This window comes from Acipenser ruthenus, chromosome 2, assembly GCF_902713425.1.
Source record: "Acipenser ruthenus chromosome 2, fAciRut3.2 maternal haplotype, whole genome shotgun sequence".
NCBI lineage: Eukaryota > Metazoa > Chordata > Actinopteri > Acipenseriformes > Acipenseridae > Acipenser > Acipenser ruthenus.
The window spans coordinates 67,341,222-67,364,605 of NC_081190.1; the positions used below are offsets into that span (position 1 = coordinate 67,341,222).

General features: G+C 38.0%; 1 protein-coding gene across 3 annotated transcripts; it reads right to left on the reverse strand.

Annotated features, from left to right (window-relative positions):
* LOC117409526 (OTU domain-containing protein 4-like) lies at positions 1–22,361 on the reverse strand. Of its 3 annotated transcripts, none has more exons than XM_058999337.1 (22): positions 22,344–22,361; positions 21,201–21,366; positions 20,903–20,986; positions 20,693–20,743; positions 19,535–19,581; positions 18,815–18,887; positions 16,674–16,755; positions 15,968–16,121; positions 13,713–13,782; positions 9,989–10,094; positions 9,836–9,900; positions 9,427–9,527; positions 8,858–8,982; positions 8,100–8,286; positions 7,442–7,598; positions 6,948–7,068; positions 6,376–6,431; positions 5,482–5,598; positions 4,933–5,092; positions 4,601–4,852; positions 4,083–4,123; positions 1–3,930 (listed from the first exon to the last, which is right to left on the reverse strand). In XM_058999337.1, the coding sequence occupies exons 2-22, from the start codon at positions 21,345–21,347 to the stop codon at positions 2,551–2,553; spliced, it is 3,576 nt and encodes a 1,191-aa protein (XP_058855320.1). In that variant the 5' UTR covers positions 21,348–21,366; positions 22,344–22,361; the 3' UTR covers positions 1–2,550. The 3 variants fall into 3 exon arrangements, with proteins under 3 accessions (XP_058855320.1, XP_058855309.1, XP_033871604.2); XM_058999326.1 differs by lacking the exon at positions 22,344–22,361 and adding an exon at positions 22,161–22,310; XM_034015713.3 differs by lacking the exon at positions 22,344–22,361 and having other exon boundaries at positions 21,201–21,789.
* Between the last annotated feature and the right edge of the window lie 1,023 nt (positions 22,362–23,384).

Sequence of the window (23,384 nt, forward strand, 5' to 3'; positions counted from 1 at the left end):
TTTTTTTTTTAAACATTTTTTATTAGATACCCCAGCTAACAATATATAAAACATCAGGCAAGGGGTGCCACATTCTTAGTTTCCATAAAGCCAACAATAGTTTCAAGCAAAAATTATTGTAACAATAAACTGCAGTGTATTCACCTCAAACAAAACCGTCACTTCTCTTAAAGACTTTCCAAAATGGACATTTTAAACAAAAGTCAACCCTGCACACACACACGCACACACAAATAAAGTGTTTCCTCACACATAAAATACTTAAATCTTTGGTTTCTCCAAAGTCACAATTTGACACATTTCACATAAAAACACAGGTATCCTCAAGGGTTTTTTTTTTCCTACAACAAAATAATTGAGGTATTTCCATGAATACAAAGATCATCATAAAAAGTGCAAAAACATTAGGTGCATCAGGACAATTCTTTAAATCCAGCTAAACTAAATTCAACTATACCTATCATCAGTGCCAAACTGCTTCATAAAACACCACCACCAGCTTTAGGTCAGTCACAAAAGCTGCTTCTGTGGAGTACCGCTACCAGTGCTGTCTCATAACTAACTGGGTATGGTTTTAATTATTTGTTGAATGCCTGGTTGTTCTTGGTCACCTGTGCTCTTTTAAATATGTATTTCATGTTTTTTTTATGCAGTGCATGGCACACAAGTGCTCTGCCCGGGCACCTTGCTTAGTAGATCCTGCTAGGGTTTGGGAAAACACATTGCCACAGTATGGCATGTTGACAACTGGGACCAGGAAGGCTAAATGAATCAAAGGTCTGCAGAGGAGACTGCATGCAGGGGGTAGAGACTTGGGCAGGTAAGGGGGGTTCTCCACAGAAGCAAGGACCTACAGGCAATACAGAAAAGCAGCTAGCTGTGTTAGCAAAAGTAGTTGGGTCATGAAGAGGCATTATATTCACTTTGGCAGTGTTTATACACTATCCCACCCCATGATGTTTTTGTTTTGACATACATCTGGTGAACAGTTCCTGGGGATATGGGTTAGCCATGCACTTCTGATCTAAAACAGCCCAACGTGGAATATCAAGTTGAATCAGAAAAACTGCAATCCTTTAAAGAAATGCCTTGTACACCTTAAAAGCCAACTATATTATAAATGCATGAATGTGTTTGATTCATGACAAAAACATAAAAATCCAATAGTTTATGATTTTACAAGCCAGTTTGCAATAGAAAAAAACAAAACAATCCAATTCCTCGCACCTATGGCAGCTTTGGAAAATCCCAGGGCTTCACACAGTAGTGGTACATTATTACATACAATCAAATAACTGTCAAATGATTCAGTAATCATTCAGCACATTTTTAAAGTGAAAGGAAGGCACTTAAGATTTTTTATATTGCAACTATTGTGAAAGCAGTACATCTTGAGAACATGAACCTGGCTATTGAAAGGTTTGGGAAAGATGAAGGTCTAATAGTATAAATGCTAGATCTGATGATAGATCAAGCATAACATGTAAACCTGTTGTGGTTTACCAAGACATTCACACATGTATTATTTGTGATTATCATCAATACACACTGCACTATAATGTTAAACCAGATTTGAATACAAGTCGCAAGATACCTAACCAATTAAAATATAAAAAGACAATATTAGATTTCACAATGAATTCAGTACTTTCAATGTGAAAATAAAATAATTTTAAAACAGTGCCCAATACCTGGAACTTCAGGAAACAGTTTCATCCATTGCAGACATGGTAAATTTGAAATACATCTTGTATTTAACAGTCCAATTATTTCAGCAGACTGGGCAGAATACAACCCGATCTCAGAAAAGCCAATGCAGCAAAAGGAAACAGAAACATGTACCTAAGCAAACTCAGTGGCTGAGCTTAACAATTTCAGCTGTAAAAAAACACGAACCAGTAGCTTTTTTTTTTTTTTTTTTTTTTTTTTTTTTTATATATACAATACCAACTTAGAATTTTTCTGTTTTGTTTAACTGTTAAATCTGTATTTTCTGCCTAGAATAGTGTTAATTTAATTTCTGTAAGTTGAAATCAGGCAGGGTGGGGTAGCCTGTAGTGCAAGTTAATGAAAAGGGTCAGTGTAACTCTTAATCAATTTTAAAAAAAAGTTTCCTGAAATTGAAAAAAATTAAATATGGTCTTTATTTCTTTTTTCATTTACAATTAGAAAATTGAAAAAAAAATTAAACTGTTGAAAATCATTATAGTGGTGTTTTTTGTTTTCTCCCCTGCCCTTTCATTACACAAATGGCAAGTATTTTAAAGTTCTACCTTTGTTTGGTTTTCCATTATTTTAGCAGGACTAACAAAATATGAAAGAGGTGTAATTTCAAACCACCACTCAAATTTCATTTTTTTTTCCCTGAAAAAACAAAAATTGAAGCAAAAATGCCAATTTTTGTATTGCAAATGAAAAAAAACTGAAGAAAAAAAAACATTTAGATTTTTTCAATTTCAGGAAACATTCTAAAAATTTAATTGGTAAGCGTTACACTGACCAAAAAGCCAGAGTTCTATAAAGATTCAAGCAGAAGCATCATGGTCTATCCTACGGCTCTTCCATTTTCCTCTGGTATTTACCTCTGTAACTCCACTCCTCATGACTATGCTGGAAATTCCCTCTTCCTCCTCTGTAGCCTCGAGCCCTTTTATAGTGGCCTCTCTTATCCCCATTAACTGTATGACCAGAATGCTGATGATCAAACTTCTCCTTGGCAAATTTTGGATCCCTGTAACCTCTCCCGTCTCTAGAACCTCTATCCCTATACTCTCTCCTGTCAGCTGCCCATTTATCATCAAACCTCCTTTCCTTAAAGGATTGGTTGTAGTAAGACCGGCCCTTGCTCCATGTTGCATCAACATGGTCACCTTCATACTGCAAATCCTCCTTGACAAGATGACTGCTATGGAGTGGATTATCAGTTTCTTGCTCTATCGCTACATCTTTAGGTTCAGCCCCCTTTCTACCGCTGCTGCCTCTCTCATTGGTAACCCATTCCCTATCTAGACCTGTTTCACCTACAGTAAATAACGGTGAACTGCTACCTTCTTTTACTAACTGCACAGGTCTATATACAGCTGTAGTCGCTGCCCCCTTTTCAGTCTCCGATACAGCCTGTGCTGATCGGGGCTCTGCCATAGAATCAACACCCTGTTCGCTCTTAGCGAGTGGCTGTTCCTTGGATGACAAAACCTGATGTGCCTGTTTCTCAGCAGTACTTGTTCCCGGGGGAAGTGGCTTTTGGAAGTGCACTTCCTTTTGTGGCTCACCAAACCCTCCCTCACTTTGTACATTGGAAACGTTATGACCACTGTCTTTACTGGCTGAAGTTTCTACAACTGGGCTAGCTCTTTCCTCCTCATCTGCGGGACTGACATTGAAATATTCTTTGGCAATGGGGTTTCCTGTAGGAAACCCCTGGATTGGGTATCCCATGTGGAAAGGTGGATAAATTGAAGGGGCGACGGGATAGCGCCCCAACAACACATTCGGCCCATATGTTGGCCATTGGAGTCCCCCCATGTGTACGAGGGAACGTGGCACAATAGGTATCTGGTTATAGCTGCTGCACGGTAGGCTTTCAACACAGCAATTTACATCCGAGCAGGGCTCTCCATCCAGAGATGGAGTTACTACAGTTGCAGGGGGAGGTGCTGGTGGTGGTTGTGTTTCGCTATCAGTTTGTTCACACTGACCATGAGCTCTTCTATCAGCTGGCAAGGGCGGGTCACTGTGGTCTTGAATCGGCATGGTGCAGTTGGCTGGGGTGGAGTTGACACTTTGATTTGTGGCAGTGCCCTCTGGGAACCAAGCAGTTGCATAGGAAGCAGTGCTGGGCATTTTGGGCAGCATTGCACAGGCATTGTAATGAGCCTGATGCAGGGGAAAGAGGTAGGAATGGGGTGGCCACATGGGACAACTGTAAGCCTGTTGAATAAGTAAATACAAACATCATCCAAGAGCACTACTTGAGAAGCCAGGCAGATACAGAAAGTAGAAAATAAATGTGAATAGACTGAAGCTTTCGGTATCAAAAACAAATATATATAACCCTAATAAATAGAAAACATGAATTTTACCTTTAAGCCAAGGTTAAAAAAGAACCTTAGAATGCATTTATCTGCAAAAACAAAACAAATCAAAATCAAATGGTTATCTGGTTGTTTGATCCTGCGTCAGTTCTAACATGTATACAGACTGATACACTTTGAACTGTATACAACATTTAAGCTTGGTTACACCACTAGACCCAGATTTAATGCAAACATGAGACATTTCTTAATGGTCAGTTTTTTGTTTTGTTTTTTTAATTATATTCTAGTGATTGAATGCCCGTAATTCTTCTTTGCTGGAAACCTAATATTGTGACTTCAAGATCCAGTATTTCATTTTCAGCCTTTCAAGGATAACACACATTACAAACCACACTTCAGAATTATACCAAGTACACATTGAAATTAGTTCAGTCACATTTGTTAAATGGTCATATAATCATAACAAATCAGTAATATAATAAAGTTCATTTTAACTAACTATAAAAAAATATTTAAAATAAATGTTAATGTTATGCAATAATTATTTATTTTTAAAGGCTTACCACTTGGAAGATCGTCCCCATTTTTACAGTAGGAATACGGCGGTGCAGGGACATACTCTCCCTTTTCATTACAAGGGAACCCGGGGTACAGGGAGTCCTGGTATAAGGCTGAGACCTGAGACATTGGCATCGCAGGGTGGCCAATAGCTGGCAGAGGACCAGGAAGTGGGGCATCCGGGGCCGCTATCACGTGAGCTTGGGGCATCATGGGGCTGGGCATCATGGCAGGTGCATTAGGTACTGGCGAAATGCCTGTGAAATAAACACGTAACATAACACATTGGCTCCTACATCAACAACTAACTGAGACGCAAAGTGTACAAGTCGCTCACCTGTTTGACAGCAGGGTGCAGCCTCGTACGGCGGAGGGTCCGCTGGCAAGCAAGGGGGAGAGAAAGAGACAGGAGGCTGCGATCTGTTAGGAGCAGGAGCAGGAGCAGGAGCAGGGTTTGGACCTGTTGGCCCAGGAGTAAAGCTGTGGTTGCTGAAAGCCTGCAAGAGCAGAAAAGGAGTATTAAAATAAACTCAAACAACAATACCATTACTTTCCTGAAGTGTACAATCAAATATCAGCTATAAAAAGACCAACGACACAACAACTGCTTATTTAACCAGTGTACATGGGTACAAATGGCCAATTAACTAATTAAGAAGCGTTATACAATCAAGAGGCCAAGTGACCAGTGGAATTGTAAGTTCACAAAATCTGAGTTAACACAATCAAATAACTGGAAGTCAAAAGTACTGGAAATTGTTGCAATATTCTGGTCAACTTTGTGTTGCTCTGTTCAAGCAGAAGGAATCCCACCTAATCATCACATCCCCCAGCACTGCATCATAAATCTTTTCAATTTTAAGCATGGCATTAATAGAAGTCTCACCTGTGGGGTAGAACTTAGGTTTTGTGCTTTGGTTGGTTCAGAAGGGGAAACAGCTTTTTGGTATTTTTCTCCAACATTGGCACAGCATGTCAGGTCTCTAACTTCATGGGTTTGATTCTGGTTTGAGTCACAAGGGGAATTAGTTCAGAGGTCTCAACTTTACTCACAGTAGTCATTAGTATACAACACAAAATCACTTCACAATTTGTCATCCTTTGCTTGAAAGGCGCAAGGGTTTTGTCATGTCAGGACTGGTGCTCGTTTGAAGCTGTAATAGTCTATGGGTACCATAACAGACTGCAGTCAGTGCCACTGTCGCTTACCTATCATGAGTACCAATCTCACAAATAAAATAACACTCAAGAGGGGGCTCCCGAGTGGTACATCTAGTAAAGGCACTCCGCGTGGAGTGCAGGATGCGCTCTACAGCCTGGAGATCGGCGGTTCAGGTCTAGGCTATTCCACTGCCGGCCGTGGATGGGAGTTCCCAGGGGGCAGTGCACAACTGGCCGTCCGGCCGTCCGCCCGGGGTGGGGAGGGTTTAGGTCGGCCAGGGTGTCCTTGGCTCTCCGCGCACCAGCAACCCCTGTAGACTGGCCGGTTGCCTGCAGGCCTGCCTGCAAACGACCCAGAGCTGCATGGTCCTCTGACGCTGTAGCTCTTAAGGTGGGCCTGCAGAGTGAAAATAAGTGGACAGCTGACGGCACACGTTTCGGAGGACGCATGTGCTCGTCTTTGTCCCTCCCAAGTCAGCGCAGGGGTTGCAGCGGTGAGCCAGGTTTATAAAAAAAAATAAACTGGCCATTTCATACTGGGGAGAAAATGGGGTAAAAAAAAAAAAAAACACTCAGTGCAAAAAGCTAAATAAATAGACTAACAGAGGAAATGTCTTACCAGAGATTTATTTTGCTCAACTTTCAGTCCTTGTTTGACACGTTGATTCTTTGGCTCTGCAAATATTGCACAAAATCCTTGCATTTAATGACAAAATATAGGTAAGGGTACTCCTATTCAAGTAAAATCTATTCAAGATAATGACCAGAAAAAAAAGGGTTGTCCCACGCTAAATACTGTTCTAAAGTGGGAAACGCAAACAGATTTTTGGTATAAGCTACCGTCTGGACATATATGAATTAAACACTGTGCCCAAGTAGTTGCAGATCTGAACACACCAGTAACTTGAAAGATGTTTTGCATGAATACCATGTTGTATTATTTGCGGGACACTGGGTCCCTATCTGTGCAGAGCAAAATACAACTTCAATGCTTGACTACACATGCAGTGGATGTTTAAATGAACCAATATTTCTCTTATCTACAAGACAAATACAAAATTCCACTTATTTTGAATAATGCTCATCTGATTATGAACATGCAATATTTTCCTGTATGTTAATAAACTGAATTAAAGTAAGTGTTAAAAAAAAGCATTAAAAAAGAAAAGGAAACTCAAAATGACTGCTGACCTTTCTCTCCGGGTTCCTGCGACTCCACTCGCCGCCTTGAGGGCCGCTTCTCAGTAGTCTGGGTTTTCTTTGGGTCATTAGCGTCACTGCTTTGAGTGGCAGTTTGACAAGCATTCTGGTTCTTTTCATTGAAAAATCAAAAGCACACACGAAGTTAGAATCATGCTTAATGGAAAATTTGCTTAAGCCTATATTACCTCATCGCACACACATTTAAAACTAGACTTAAATGTAACAGATCGGGGTGGATGGCAGGTAAACCTAGTCATGTGCTGCAAGGCACTATTTGAAGTGAGAAGCCATAAGCAAATTTGCCCTCCGAATGTGCTGCATTCAAAAAGGGCAGACAGTAAATAAACAAAGGCATTGCCTTCTGTCCTCTGACCCATATGCCAGCTTCATAAATAACTGTGTATGGTTGTGCACTGTAAGGATTATACAGCATCATCCCTCCCTCTTTATGAAAACCCAAAGACAAAATATAGTGGGCTTACGCCGAGTGCTGGGAAGGCTTGCTCGTCCCTCTGTTGGATCTCAAACAGCGCTCGAGACTGTTCTTCAGCTTCTTTGGTTTTGCGCTCTTCCGGTGACAGACCAAAGTATCTGTTCTCTCCTGGCGTGCAGGAATATCCAGGGTCTAGGTCACATTTCCTGCAACAGTAGCAACACACACTCAGATACAAGGGTATTCTCGATTTGGAATACGACAGGGATTGGAAAAAACAGTTTGAACCTATTTATCACTTTAAGAATTGCATCGTACATAATTATTTGTGCATGATGACCAGTGAAAGTTTAAAAAAAACAAAAGACCAGTTCGTACACCAGTGTTCCCAACGTGTGAGCACTTTTAAAGCAGTGCAATTCCATCCATTACACCAGGGTGATTTTCTTGTCTAAAGTGTATCTAAATCTACCCTTAAATGAATACTGCTTTGCTCCCTTGAAGCCAAAGCCTGAAGCTAGCCTGGAGTAAAAACATCGGCGCCTCCAAAAAGGTACAGGATCTAGACAACAAGAAGCACATCAAAGCAGCAACAGACGGAGTAATAGATGATATATTCTAAAAAACCAACTGTTAATGTTGCTCTTCATGCACAAAATGAAGTATGTTTGCACTTTCCAGATGTACTGTAGTAACAAGCCCCTGACCTTCCACTCTGTGGATAAGTCCTGCTGCCTTGTTTCTGCTCAGTAGGGGAGTGTGTGGCTTGCCCTGCAGCAGAACCCTGCTGGTGCGAGGCTCTGGTTGGCACAGCTTGCTGATGTTTTGGAGGCCCTGCTGTCAGAGGTTTGGCTGCTTTCGTTGGTTGCTTCACTCCTCTACAGTCAGCAGCATCTGTTGAAGTGACACACATTTGAATGCAATAATGGCTACTGTAAGCAGTACAGATAAAACTTGCAGAAAGAGGTAGAAAAAAACACAAAGTTGAACAATATTTGCAAATCCAATCTACATAATACACATTCTGTGCTATTCAAATAGGTTTAGTTTTTACATCACATCAGGAATGGCTATGTTGACAACAATATGCAACATTCTTATTTTACAATTGTGAGGAAAGGTTATAGATGAAGTTGCCTTTGCCTTTCAAGTGACAGCCTTTGCTTTAAAAAATTGGTTTGTAGTTTGAAATCTTTTACCAAGCACATACTGGTTTAACTTGGTAAGTTTTCATTGCTCTAGAGACAACCTTTGTTTCTAGTGTAGCAATGACTGTGCTGGTCACATTGGCTGAGGGAGGAGGGACAGTCTGTTTATCTTGTCTCTACGACTTACCTTCAAATAACAAACATGAATGCCCTCTAACCAGGGTTATACTGGTAAAGAACGAATCAGCCAAAAGCATGCTCTTATTTTCACGTAAACTATAGGTAGACTTTCCCCTCCAACTGCGTGTGCTTCTTACCGGAGTGCAGATTCTGCCCAGTCACAGGGCCGGGTCTCTTGGCTTTCTTCTCTGCCACTGTGCTCCAGCCACGAGCAGGGCTCTCCTCTGATGGTGGACGGAGGTTTCTCAGTGGAATCGAGTACCTTGAAAACGAAGAAATGTATTTATTATTGCATAAATATAAAACAGTCCCTATCACACACGTCACCGTATATGGATAATTGCTGGCATGAATACTCAACAAGCCAACGATGTACAGCTATGACCAAAAGTTTTGCATTACCTAGAATTATAAACATCAAAGAAACTATAAAATGATATCATAAAAGTCTACCAGAAGCCATAATAGTAGTAGAGCATTTCATGTTAGATTTTAAAATGTCACATTTTTCAACTGGTCAGTTTTTCATTAAGTATACGGTAAACTAAAAAACTGTATGTAATTCAATATGTTAACGTAACATTACTCAGGTTTCATTTGACTTTCTGAAGCAAAATTAGTTAATTCTACAGGGTGATGCACAACTTTTGGCCATAGCTGTACGTATTATATACAAACTGACCAATTGCCAATTAGTCCAACTTACTTCGCTGCAAGCTCTTCAACAAAAACCACGACGGGACCATCATCATGGCTGACTTCTTGAATGTAAGCTTTATAGAACCTTCCACTGGCATCCAAACGTACCTAGAACAAACACACATTTTCTTGGTTAGCATGCAGTTTAATGCTTTAAAAAGCATTCTCTCCAACAGTATCATTTATCTGATCTGATAGCTGTCAATTGGATCCCATTGCAAACAGCTTCCAGAACACTATTTGGCAGTGGAAAAAGGCGGCGAAAAAAAGGCTTATTTTTTACCCAAACTTTACATCTGTATTGTCATCACTTAGATATTCCATGAAGGTACAAAGATAACAGTGGGCTTATTGCACTTCTTAAATGGTATGAAAAAGCTATGGGTTCTCTAAGTGCAAGAGTTTAAAATCCGTACCTTGCATTTGTCTCCAGTGTTGTACTGCATTCCAGCAGCTATGAAGTAATCCATTTTTTGTTGGGCTGTAAAACATGAAGTGGACGCATGTTTACAGTAGCCAGACTACAGCCCTACACTCTTCAAGACCAAACAGTGGCACTACTACCTTACCTCTTTTAGACTTCAACCAGACATCAAACTCCACATTCCTGTATACTGATGGGTCAAGAGACTGGAGCACCCTCCTGGATAGGGGGGCAGGAGCAGGACTGGAATCCTTGTGAATGGGAATACATAAACACAGAGGAACAAATGTAAATACAGTAACTTACGTGTATTAAGTGTATTCTCTATCTAACAGCAGAAATCTATATACGGCAGCCATCTTGAGTCACAGACCAGTGAAAAGAAGTCAGCACCTAAAACAGTCTCAGATATGAGGCAGCGCAGCGACGGTAGCTTATACATGAAAGTGGCCAAAGATTATTTTGACAAACTCCTAGGGCAAAACCAATATTCTGGCCGGGGGTTTTGGGGGGCGCCTAGACCCCCCACAAAGCACTGGGGTTGTACATGCTCTCAGGTGCATTCTGAGACATTTTGGACCACTTTCAGAAGCAAATTTGAACTTGATTTGTAGAAAAAGAAACTGAAAAATGACTTCACTTACAACTTGTCATTTTACCAGATGGATCAATCTGATAAATCACACAAGGCTAGTTAACAAACATAGTTTTTGAAATGTTACTCAAACCATTTATATGTATGCCCATTTCCCAAAATATTAATTTTATAAAACCTCAGCTGCAAAAATATACAGTCTCTGCTTAACTCAATCAGATGTTGTAAATACAAGGTTCATACAGTTTTTCTGTACAAATTTGAATTACTTTTCAAGGACCTTCAAGGATGAGTTTGACAATTTTGAAATACCTAATTTAAGGAGTTTGACAATTTTCAATGTTGATAACCAATAACCAACTGTAAAAATAAAGCTTTTACATTAACTGTTTATTTAACTGTATAACACCACAAATCTGAAATACTCCCTTTGAGTACAGGTAAGCTCTGGACCAGTAAACTTTCTTATTCAGAAACACTGAAACAGTTTGGGTACCTATAGGTGAGTGCTTCATTCTAAAAGCAGTTCAACAATTCAGTGCTTTAATCAATGTCAGAAACAATAGTCCAAGAATGTTGTGCCTCAATCATAGGTGCCTAACTTGGTTAAAGTGGGGGACAAACTGAAGGACTAACTGCCAAGCATAGAGGCACATTTATTTAAAAAATAAATAAAAATAAAAAAAATACAAAGAAGCTCTAAGAAACTAAGCAAACCTTGCTGGTGTGAAGTTACGGTTTTAGTAATTGCAAGCCGACAAAATTGGGTAGATGTTTCAGCATAAAATGTTCAATACGTACTTACTGAGCACACATTAATTACAAATACATGCAAGTAGCACCAAATGGCACAACCAGTACCAATGGCATCTCTGCACAGTGCTGCACCTAGAACTCTCACATGTAGTTTATTAAAGGAAAGTGTTAAACAAACAAAGAAAAGCAAGTACTGTTCTTTTGAAGGTAAGTATTCCCTAAGTAAGGCAATTCAAAATACTTGCCATGTCAGAAACATTGGTTTACTGTATAAAAAAAGACTTAATTCTGAAGCAAATGCAAACATTTTTGCAGAATAAAACAATTTCAACAGTATATATTTAACAGTTGCAGGAAGGACCAGTCAAGAGTTGTTTCTTGTTTTATACCTGTTGGATAACATGGAAAGAAGTTTGAATGCAAACACAAATCGCACATTGCTGGAGGAACCGATGCGCTCAAGAGGTAACATAGGTTAAGCACAAAGATCAAAGGGCCACACCAAGATAACACCTTCTTAGGCAGTGTGAGGCAGAACCAGTTTTCTTTATGACACATACATGAGACTCTCCACAGGGGGTTGTCCGGGGTGATTGAACCCACAAAGAGAAGTAAGGAGGGGGGCTGAGGTCAGTGGCTACTTAATCAAGGTGCACTCAGCTCAGCTCACTTCTCTCTTTCATTAAGACTAGTATTGGAGACCTGTAGATCGAGAAGTCCTGGAGGATCAAACCTACAGTATTGCATTATATTATTTTGTTCTGTTATATTTTGAACTTAAGTTTTGCACCGTGCAGCTTGCATATGAAAGAGTGATCTGTATTGTTTTGCTTTGAGCGTTCTTTTTGTTTCAGGAATTTAACCTGTATATCTTGAATAAACCAAACTAATATCTGAAGTAAGGACTGTGCATTTCTTTCATCAAGAAACAACTACTCACTACTTTTAAAAAAACTACTTCAATACCATTAAAATGGTCTTATTCCTCTAAAGTAAAAAAAAGTGTGCCTTTGCCTTTGTGCTTGCTTCTAAATATGGTCCACTGAGTTAGCGGGCAAAGTTTGCCCATAATAAAATAACTTAAAACAATAATGTAGCTGCTGCTATTATAACCAAGTCTTGCAAGTTTTAAAATATTTGTATTTTTTACTTTAAATATTGGGGCAAGTTTTGCACTTGCTTCGGATCGGGTTCATTATTTCTGACAGTGCGCAGAACGGCGGGGAAAGTACAAATGAAAATGTTTTAATTACCTTACGATTTCAGTCAGGTGCCTTTAAAGTAAGTCGACACTGGCTGAGAAAGAAGCACTGTGATGCTATTGGTTTTTTTTATACACAAACAAGCTTACTTGACTTGAAAAACATCTTAAGCAAAGTCCTACGTAGTTTGATTGAATGAGTCAAACACAACAAGCTTAAATATGAAACTTAAGCTGAAAATGTATTTCAATAAACAGTCAAGTTTCTAATGAAAAAAATAGCATTCTAGACTACTTCACTAACTAAAAACGGGCTTCTGTTATTTTGAATTGCCGCTGCTTCAGATTATTACTAGTGCTTAACAGTAGCAACATTTTCTTCAAATTGGCCCCACAGCAACATGAACCTACTAACTTCCTTATTTATTTTTTTCAATGAATATAAATTTAACTAACAACTATGTAGCCTATATTTACTGAATCATTTTTTGTAGCTGTTGTAATAGTGCAGTGCGGACTAAGGGTCAAACTACTGTTCGTGTGGGGGACGTTTTGCTGGGGTTTTTTTGTTTGTTTTTATTTTGATCAATATCAGGCATCTGGTGTATTGTGAATGACTTCCTGTTTCTTTTTTTTATTAAATTTTAAACCATTTAAAAGGCAAAACCATAACAAAATATAGTGTGTATACACTGAGCAAAAAAAGTAGAGGGGTAAAATATATAGTTTGCCTCTCCTGTGCACTGTAGTTTAGGCGCCTATGGTGTCAATGAAGCTGCAGTTCAACAGGAAAGGTCACAAAAATCAAGTATGTGTGAAAACATTTTAGTTTTCACGATAAAAAATATATACCCCCCACCGCCCCCATTATGTTTTGCATTTCTACACGAATCATAGGAATGGACATAGGCCATTTTGATGGAATTCCGTCTACAGACAGAAAACTTTCACCCCATGCTTATAAAATGACAGCACTTTTCTATACGATAACCATTACTAAACTTGACCTGGAACGTCGTAGAATAATTAAGTCTAAGACAAGGGTACGGTTAGATTTTGCCTAAGGTGTTTCCGTAACATTGACAATATGAAGTCGCAAACTCAATAGTCACTGTTAAAGCTGCATCAAATTGAGAGCACCAATGGAGACTTGCTTGAGTTTGTAAGTCACTACTTTCTGTTGGGAGTTTCTAAGCAGCAAACAGTTACTTGGACCAATTTAATTCATTACAATTCTGGAACCTGACCATCAAAAAAATATATTTAAAAGTTCTGTAATCAAGACTACAATATAGTTATTTAACTTAAAAAATGTACCTTAGGAACCTGGTTTTCATACCGGGACCGGAATTTATTCATGTCAGCAGATTCAGCAGCTCCTTCAGTCCTGTTTGTGGGAAGAAAGTAGAGTAAACTGAGGTTTCAGTTTGAGCAGATTGGGCATCTTCTTTAAAAACATCATGAAACTTGCACAATTTGCTACTTCAATGCGGTAATGGGCAGATATAATGTATCCATGTAACAGTACAACAGAAAAGCAAATGCATTGGAAAATATCTCTAGCTATTAAAGTTAGCCCCATGGATTCCTTCCACATCATTATTTGATTAAACAATTCATGAAAAATCTACAAAATATCCTTAACTTTAGGAGTACAGATTCACAACTATCATAAGGACCTAGTGGGCGTCTTCAACAGGGATTGACAATATTACTTGTGTCTCTCCAGTTTGCTCACCAAGTCCAAAGATATGGTTATGTATTACTTATATTTAGCTTTCCTTTAATAACTCTGCCAAGCCACACTGTCAGCTGTTCCAGCTTTTCTGAAACTGAATAACTAGCTGGGCAACTGAGACCTGTTGCACAATTAACAGGTTTTAGTGATGATTTTCGTGATGACCATTTAGTGGCCAAAGTTAAGCAAAAGTGAGTCACACACGAATTTCAATGCCTTTAAGAATCTAGGAATGGCAATGCCAAATTGTATGACAGTTGGAAAAGCAGTCAAGATGTAGCCTAGCTGTTTTTGCAAGTGTGACAAGGTTACTCCACTACTTCCCCTACCCCCTAGGTTCATTATGAAAAATTAAGTACCGGACAATATTTATAATTATACAGTACAACCTGCTTCCACAGCTTATTATGTAAATGCTGCTTTTGGCAATAAGTAAAAGGACAAATACATATATTTATTTAAAATAATGCCCTCTTACATGAATTGGCTCGAAAGTGTAGGCCCTACAATTCTAAACAGGTTTACTATATTACAGGAATTACTGGATTCTTCTGACTACTGTTACATTTGCAGTACATTTAACCTTTAAACTAGGAGCGTATCCTTGAGATCTACATCTCCTTCTAAGCAACAGTGGACAGGCAGCAATCACATACCGTAGCATTAAAAGTAAAAAGCACTACTTTACAGACATGTCTCAAATGCAACACCAGTACTTTTCTATTGCTTACCTTCTTTCACAGTTAATAAAATGCATATGGATAAGTGAAAAGAAAAAACTTATATTCCAAAAAGTACAAATGGAAACAAAACTGCAGAGAAATCCTGGTGCAAAGAAAACAACCACATTGAATGCACTGCACCAGGTGCTATTTATTAATTATCAGGGGGATTGGCCATCCCATTAACCCCCCCCCCCCCCCCCACCATCAGAAGCACCTGTCTTCTACCGTGTTGTCATAGCAACTTAACTCCCTCAATTAGCAGGTAAAAAACCCCTTACACTCCTCTGTAGGATTTATCATGAGATATGCTTATATTTCTCCTCCAAAAGGCACAGTTTTTCACCACTGTGGATTTAAAGTAACCGATACACCAGATTATCAAAGTATACCCCTTTTCAAATTCAATACAGAGGTGATAATAAAGGTCACTTGGCTCTGCTGTTGTGGAAAAAACATTTGCCCCTGAGCAATAAAACTAAGCATATGATGGCACAAAAATGATGGACAACCAAAATTCAGCTGACTGCAGTACATGTTCCTTCATTACTGCTTAATGTAATGGAGGGTTTTCATCTTCAAGTTAGCTTTAATGACATAAAATAATGCAGTAATTATATATGAACGCACATCATCTCTCAACAGCTGCGATTCTTCAATTTTTTTTCCACAGCAGCAACGTGACTTTATGAACATCCTATGTAACAAGCAACTATACAGAGCAAGAGAGGGAAAGCTGCCATTGAATAGGAGATTTGCGGTCCATTTATTCAGCGCCTGTCAGGCGCGTCAGGTCCAATTTATTTTCACACGCGCTGTTTATTTTATACGCACTGTTTAAAGGTCATTTTATTCATAGTAAAACGGGTTTAAAAGGCACTGCATATCAACTGGACACTCAGTACTGTATCTCCAGCTCTGCCCCACTCCTTGTTCGCTGTATTTTTCACATATCTCTTCGTAGTCGTGCATACTGATAAATCATATGATCACTCGTTTTATCACCAAACTCCAATAATGCGATCCAAGTCATTACTTTATTACTATAACATCTCAAAAAGTTTGGCAAATGTCTGTGATATTCTTTGAGACCGAGTAGTTTAAATCCTTACCAATAGGCATCCCCAGCATCCAAATCAGACTCATCGCTGCTTTCACATTCCTCACGAGCATCTTGATCTGACTCACTGCAGCTCTGAAGAGTGGAAGTTTGTTTGCTGCTATCCACTCCCAACACCTTCTCATACAGCAGTTCATATACGATAGCTGGGAATAAATAAGGAAGGAAGTAACGCAAGCTGCAAGGCAATTTGTAGACCTGTTCCGCTGTTAGCAGCCTCTTACGACACCAGGAATGTGTCTCTGAATGCAGGATTCAGTGAAAAATATTCAGATGACTAGAGAGAAAAAAAGGGCAAATTACTAATCAAAATGGCTGAACTGTGTTATCCAGAGGACGTGATCCAATTTAAAGCAATGCCATTCTAACCATTCCATCGCATGCTTTCTATTTTGGGTGGTGTCTTATTTTATTTATTTATTTATTTATTTATTTTTTTTTTTTTAAAGTCCCACCCTGGATCCCACAATCACAGAAGTCAATGACAAGCCAAAAAAACATACGCTTCGAGAAAAATATGTGCAGAATTCTACCTGGAAGCGTTCCAGCGCCTAATGACGATCTACGAATCAGGTTAGTAGTAGCCTCAAGAATTGTCAACAGGTAAATGCCACAAGGTTAAACATTTCCTCCGAAAGAGATATGCCAGATACACTATAAGATGAAAGAAAATAATACAATATAGTATTCGTACTTACACTGACACAAAGCTGCAGCTTCAGTAAACTGCTTGGGGTAGACACTGTCATAGTGATTTCCGTTTAGGAAACATAGACTAACCTATTAAAAAAAAAAGAAAGAAAAAAATGAATATGTTTTTTGTGAATCCTTATTAATAGTTATTGAATCCCTAAAGTGAAACTCGCATCCCAGTTGTCCGTGCTGCCTGACTCCACACCACAGTGAAGAAAATGGAGTAGTCTGTATTACAGTAAGGACAGCGGGAGTGTGGTGTGTAATTAAATAAATTGTGGGGAAGAAGAACAAGTGGTTTGAGGCCCGATTCCGTACTGTTTTGAACCTCCAGTAGGAGAAAATAATCACGCTGGCACAAGGAACGCGAGCGACACGCACCCCTTGTCTGCAGGTCGGAAATTCTGAATGTTGTTCTTGTTCATTTCTGGCAATAAAAAAAAATGTGTATTTCTATATTTGGTTTGTTTTACCATTTATATCTTGTAAATAGTGTTTACCATTTCCCATCCACTTAAAAAATAAAGCATTGTTTATATTACAGGGCCGAGATGACTTGCATTATCACGTATAACTCTTCAGGTTCATTCATGAAATAAACACTTATGCTTTCCCTGATTTAGTGAAATTAAATAGGTCTAATCTCCTTGTGAACTGCACATAATTATTATTATTTCTTGGCAGACGCCCTTACCCAGTAATGTGCACGTGAACATTACCTTAAAGATAAAATTGAAAATCGAAAGCTTACCTAAAAAAGCTGGATGAGTGGATTCATTCTTTTGATTTCTGCATCAGAAATCTTGAGCACGCAATGTGTTTGTACTGGTTTACAGCACTCTGACGTTATTGTTTTTATTAAGTCAGCAATATGAAAGCCATGCTCATGTTTATTTTCTTTGGGTAGTTTTGGGGCACGTAGTTTATTTGAAAATGGTATATTGTATAATAATAATTATGATAATGATAATAATACCTGACGTCTGAAAAAGCAAATGCAACACTTGCAGAGAACTGATTATGCACTGTAGATAGCCTGGTAGTATTGAGCACTAGTGCACAGGGTAAGAAAAAAAAAATCTATGGTAATCATTTTTATATCTGTATGAAGCGTCTTATAGACGCAGCTATTTACAAATGTATTTGATATAAAAGTAAATGGTACTAAATTGTTTAATTAAGGCTTGTTATAAAAAAAAAAAAAAAAAAGTATTGCGGTTTCTAAATGGTTCCGCTGTTGTCAAGGGAAAATGAATCAGTGGTCACTTGATGATTGTCTTCGTGAACAGCTGTCTTTGTAAAGGTCTGCGTGTTTGTGAACTTGTGTACCAGTGTCTTACAAAAGAGAAAAAATAAAATTTGTACCTGCCAGAAACCAACAAACAAAAGCTTTAGTCTCCATGTTGTATGAAGTGATCATTGCATTGTGCACTGGTGAACTCGTTGAATTTACTTTCACGGAATACAGTACTTTTTTTCATGTATTTGACACATTTTAACCATCGCGAAATAGGCCTGTATGTATGATCGTTTTGTTTATGCCATAGACATATGCATGCATGTTTATGGTTTATGGTTCGCGGTTCCCCTAGTGACATCACAGATGTCAAGATTCGAAATCAGGGCTTTTTGGCAGAAGCTCTCAAAACAAGCTTTACGATTGTAAATTTCTTAGTTACAGTGCAAAAGTATAAATGATATATATATATATATATTTTTAGAACACTATTATAGTGTAGTTTAATAAATCAGATTGTAATGTGAAACAGGTGACATATGGACTTTAAGAGATGACTTTAACAGCACTGGCTACCTGCAAGTTTAACCATGAATGCACCCAACAACTGCCAAATGGGACAAATTTTTATAAGCCTCTATTTGGTCAACTTATGTTGCACCCTATAGTCAAAGGCCACTGTTAGATGGTATTTTAATAGGATCCTAAAATTAATGTTCACCTAAGAATAGGAAGTAAGCCAGTGGATAAATGTCTCTGGGTTTCCATGTAAAACCCTGTGGTGTTTGTATTCCCTTTCTCTAGATACTGATGATTATCAAGGAAACACAGAAGTGCATCAAAGCTAAACGTTTTACACAATGCCTAACCAGTATTATTTCTTTATTTCTGTTCACCAATCTACTTTACCTTGTCAGGGAAGTTGTTGTCAGTTATGTTGACTGCTGGTTTTCCTGGTTCCTGGTAGATTAAAAAATCGTGCCTATAAAGAAGCAAAGAAGGTATCTTATTTATTTAACCAGATGTCTTTCCCCCCCCCGCCCCGACATACCAAAACTGAAAAGTGAAACAGCTTTTTCAAGCTTCACAAATCAAGCAACCACAATGATACAGTCAGCTTTAATAGATTATATTACACGCACTACGGAGACAGGCTTTTATAAACAATAAATACAAATTATTGTATACTTACAAGCAGCATTTTGCATAACGAAGCCACTTAAAATATGTATATATTCTATGTGCTATTGCCATTCAGAGTGACTTCAACCATATCAGTTATTTGGCTCGGCAACAGGGTGCTGCCGCTATGCTAACCCTTTGTGACATTTTTGTTTGTTCAAACAGTTTTGCCTCATGTTATCGCTGGATAACGGGACTTAGAATCACAATGAACGTGAATGGCAGAGCAATAGTATTTGAAAACCTCTAATCAGAAGTACATTAACACATACATTATTCCTTCGTTTAAAATGTCTGCCCTTTGTGCATAGTAGGCTAATGGTGATAATCTGTCCAAGCACTGACTATTTCTACTTTCCAATTTAGACAGCTAAAGAAAGCAAGTTATTATAAATCAGTGTTAAACTGCAAATCTGTCTACCTCCAATAAATTAACATGATTCTTACTTGTATATCAGAGACAAGGCACTCATTTCCACTTCTCCAACCCAGATCTGTGTGAAAAATAAAGACTGTTACAGACATTATTACAGGTAAATAATATTTTTACCAGACTGTTTCAATAACCATTCTAGAGAACAACAAAAACAACATGTAAAGAGACAGAATGTAAAACTGAAGCAAAAGCAGTGAAGCAGTTAAACTGCTCTTGGCAGAGGATCACCCATCTACTCATCTTTAAATCACTAAACTATACTGCTGACCTTTATCATTCGTGCACATTCAAAAAATGTTCTCTCAACTTTGCGGGCAGAAGTGTGGAGTACTGGTTAGGGCTCTGGACCGGAGGGTCGTGGGTTCAATCCCAGGTGTGGACACTGCTGCTGTACCCTTGAGCAAGGTACTTTACCTAGATTGCTCCAGTAAAAACCCAACTGTATAAATGGGTGATTGTATATAAAAAATAATGTGATATCTTGTAACAATTGTAAGTCACCCTGGATAAGGGCGTCTGCTAAGAAATAAATAATAACTTTGCTACATTTTGTAAAAAAAAAAAAAGTAAAAAAAGGCACAACAGTCACAGTATAGTGCACTCCATGAAACACTATTAAATAACATTGCCTGTTATAAAAGATGGTGTTAATCTTGTTTACTTTTATGTACTTACAGGCCAATACAGCTGAAAAAAATCATGAACAAGCAGGCTCATTTTTACTTACACCTACTGTAAATTGGACACACGCACAGAGAAACAGACACATGGGGCACCTCCACATAACCCCAGATTTTCTATATAAATGAAGAAAAATAAATGTCCCACACAAGTTTGATCACATTTTGGGTCAACTTTGATGGTTTGCATATTCATGCCTTTTTTTTCCTCACACGATCTGTTTTTGTGAAGTAACAACACGTAATAAAAGCCCTGTTACTGGAAGCTGTGTACTGTAATAAAATAAGTTGGTAAAGAAACAAAATCAACTTGGGACTCAAAGGACAGGAGACGTCTGTTGAAATTTACATGAAACTATATTACATTTCTTAGATTTTTTAAATTATATTAGACTTTTAAACTGTATGAATGCGATATTAGCAGAGCGTGGTTTATGCTCCTTAGTAGTAAGAAATGTACAATATACCCAAAGCGTCCCCAGTTTATACCTGTGGATTTTCCAGTCGCTTCAGGTATTCCTCGAACGGTCCTTCAATGAACTACAATTACAAATTTAAAAAAGAAAAAAGAAACATGTTAATGAAAATATACAACAGTTTTAATAATTAATTACTCTGAGTTTTTCCTTTGCAACAGAAGAATAAATAATTGATAAATGAAGCCTCTCAATTTAATGGGTCAGTATAAAATCTTCTTACCGCTTCGTATTTTGATCTGTTCCTTCTTAAGTAACTTGCACAGCTATATCTTACTTCTAGATGTCGACTCTGACAATGAAGTATCTAGATATAAAACAAAAATGTGTTAAAACCAATTAACTAAGGAAACTTCGGTTACTTTGCCAAGATGTCCAATCATTGATCACACGTCTTTAATTTCTTGAGGGAAAAAAATAATGTACCTCATATATTTGCTTTGGTTTTCCAAAGTAAGCACATACATATATGTTCTTAAATTTCCGTCAATTTATTTAAATGACGGTGATCATTTTCTTACCCGTTCAGCCACTGCTCTGAACAGACAGGATCCATCTTTTGCAATTTCCTTTCGATACAGCCCCTGAGATCGCAGGTACTCATCCATTAGTTTTTCGTTTTTCGTACAGTCGTTGCTGACTCGACCTTGCTGTAAACCTGTATCCATTTTTTTTTTTAAATTCAAACTGAAACAAGAGATTACCGGCTATTGGTAAAGTGAGAGCGAGACATTACAGAAAGTGAAACCTAAACAAAACAGTGTTTCTTTTTCAGCGAAATGTCACAAGTTTCGGTTCTCTTTCTGCACAGTTCAAACATTTGCAGCAATACAAACACCGCGAAAAAGACGTCATCCACGTACAAACTTATTAAACTGCACAATTATTAATAGTTTCAATCTTTATATATTTGCGCACGGTGTAAAGTACCCACTGACTACCGTAATAAAAACTACTTTGTTTTGTTTTGTTCTGCTTTTGTTTTAGATTTGACTTAGTTCAGCTCGTGGAGCAATCAGAGCGATGCACGCTGGGGGTTGTTGTAGGAAAAGTTTATGATCCAAGCGAACTACATTTCCCAATAGGCAAAGCTATCTATATTCTAGTTATGGTATGTTCCTAAATATAAGACTTGCTAGTGTCACGATTCCCGATGAAGATATCAAAACAAAATGGTGTTATTACAGTTTAATTTAAAATAGATTTTTTTTTGTTTATGATGTTGGTATTTAAATATTTCTTTGTCCTACTAGTCGTTACTACCAGCCACATAGTAATTTAGGAAAGGATTAAGTAGTCTATATGTTGCCTGTAACTCACAACAGTGTAATATGATTGTGCTCATAGTTACTATAATACCCAGTGTTTGGATAGGTGGTTTTACAAAGGGCACTTTGTAATTACAATATGCTATTGTGCGTGTTTCACTGCCCCACCAAGAAGGCTAACTCAAATTAAATCAATCTTAAAAAGTTACTCACGAGCTTTCATGGATATCAATAAACAGCCGTTGTAAAACAGTACGCGTGTGCTGCTAAAACAAGTGTGTGCTACTAAATTAAACTCCCTCCTTCAACTTTCCTAATGGAAATTGTTGTTCCACCAGTGACTACTACAGATAACATTACATTGGTCAGATAGGTGTGTCTGGGCGAAAATTTTACCTGCACTGAATTGATGAAATACGGGTGGGGACTGGGGAGAGATGTTAATATTGCTGAGGTGAACTGACCTGGGAAGAACAAATAACATTCAGATAGCCGAAAGGTATGCAAACTGAGATGTTCATTTGGCGTGATACTTTACGAGCGTGAAGTATAGGATATCCGTACTGGCGTTAATGCGGAATATTTTAACAATTACACACACAAATAAAGATTGTTACAGCCTGCTTTTGCAAATTGTGTGTTTAATATAGGCTACAACTAACACCATTACTCTAGCACTAGATGGAGCCAACATTAACATAGCAAACAAAGGATGCAATTTCCAAAAACAACCTAAGAAATGAGTACCACAATATATTTCCACCGATAAAACAACAGCTCAAAATCAATTATCCAAGGCGGATAAAAAGTTGGTAGATTTTTAACCTGTTTGAAATGAAAGCTCAATGCTATGCTAGCAGAAGCACCTGAAAGAGTTTACACGTAGGTAGCACAAGTGGAATAACCCTAGATAACCACTAGATGGCACTACAGCTTCACATATACAGAATTTAACCTTTACTTGTAAAAAAAAGTTATAACTACATTTATCCCCAGAGTTTGAATTATAAGGGTTCATCTGCTCCACCAATCAGAAAGCCCCCTACTCACTGAACAGCCAAGTAATTGAGTTTTTAGGACAGTGCCCCCAGACCAGATCTAGCAACCATGGCAAGCAGTTTAAAATTCTAATGTTGTTGCATATGTTATCCCTTTACAAGAGATTGCTGATGGCATTAGGGGAAAAAAAGAGATACATTATATGTTGCACCAGTTGGTGCTGTATCTGTTTTAGGAATGCAGAATGTATCTGACCTTTTTTGGAAAAAATATTTCCAATTTAGATTGTATGTTTTACTGGGAAAAATAATTATATAACAATGTGTTACAAGTTTTAACCGTTCTTTCAAAAAAACCTAAATAAATTCCTAATTAAAATGATTTTGGATGTTTCTTTTTTACTTCAACTTATTTTGTTTATTTTCTTTGTCAGGTTCA

What these genes read in the sequence shown, in the direction of transcription:
- LOC117409526 (XM_058999337.1), bottom strand. Translation starts at nt 21,347, where the DNA reads ATGGATACAGGTTTACAGCAAGGTCGAGTCAGCAACGACTGTACGAAA. An exon ending in ACAACAACTTCCCTGACAAG is followed by an intron (nt 16,756 to 18,814) that starts GTAAAGTAGATT and finishes TTTTTTTAATAG; the next exon opens with GTTAGTCTATGTTTCCTAAA. An exon ending in TTTTTAACCTTGGCTTAAAG is followed by an intron (nt 3,931 to 4,082) that starts GTAAAATTCATG and finishes CTTATTCAACAG; the next exon opens with GCTTACAGTTGTCCCATGTG.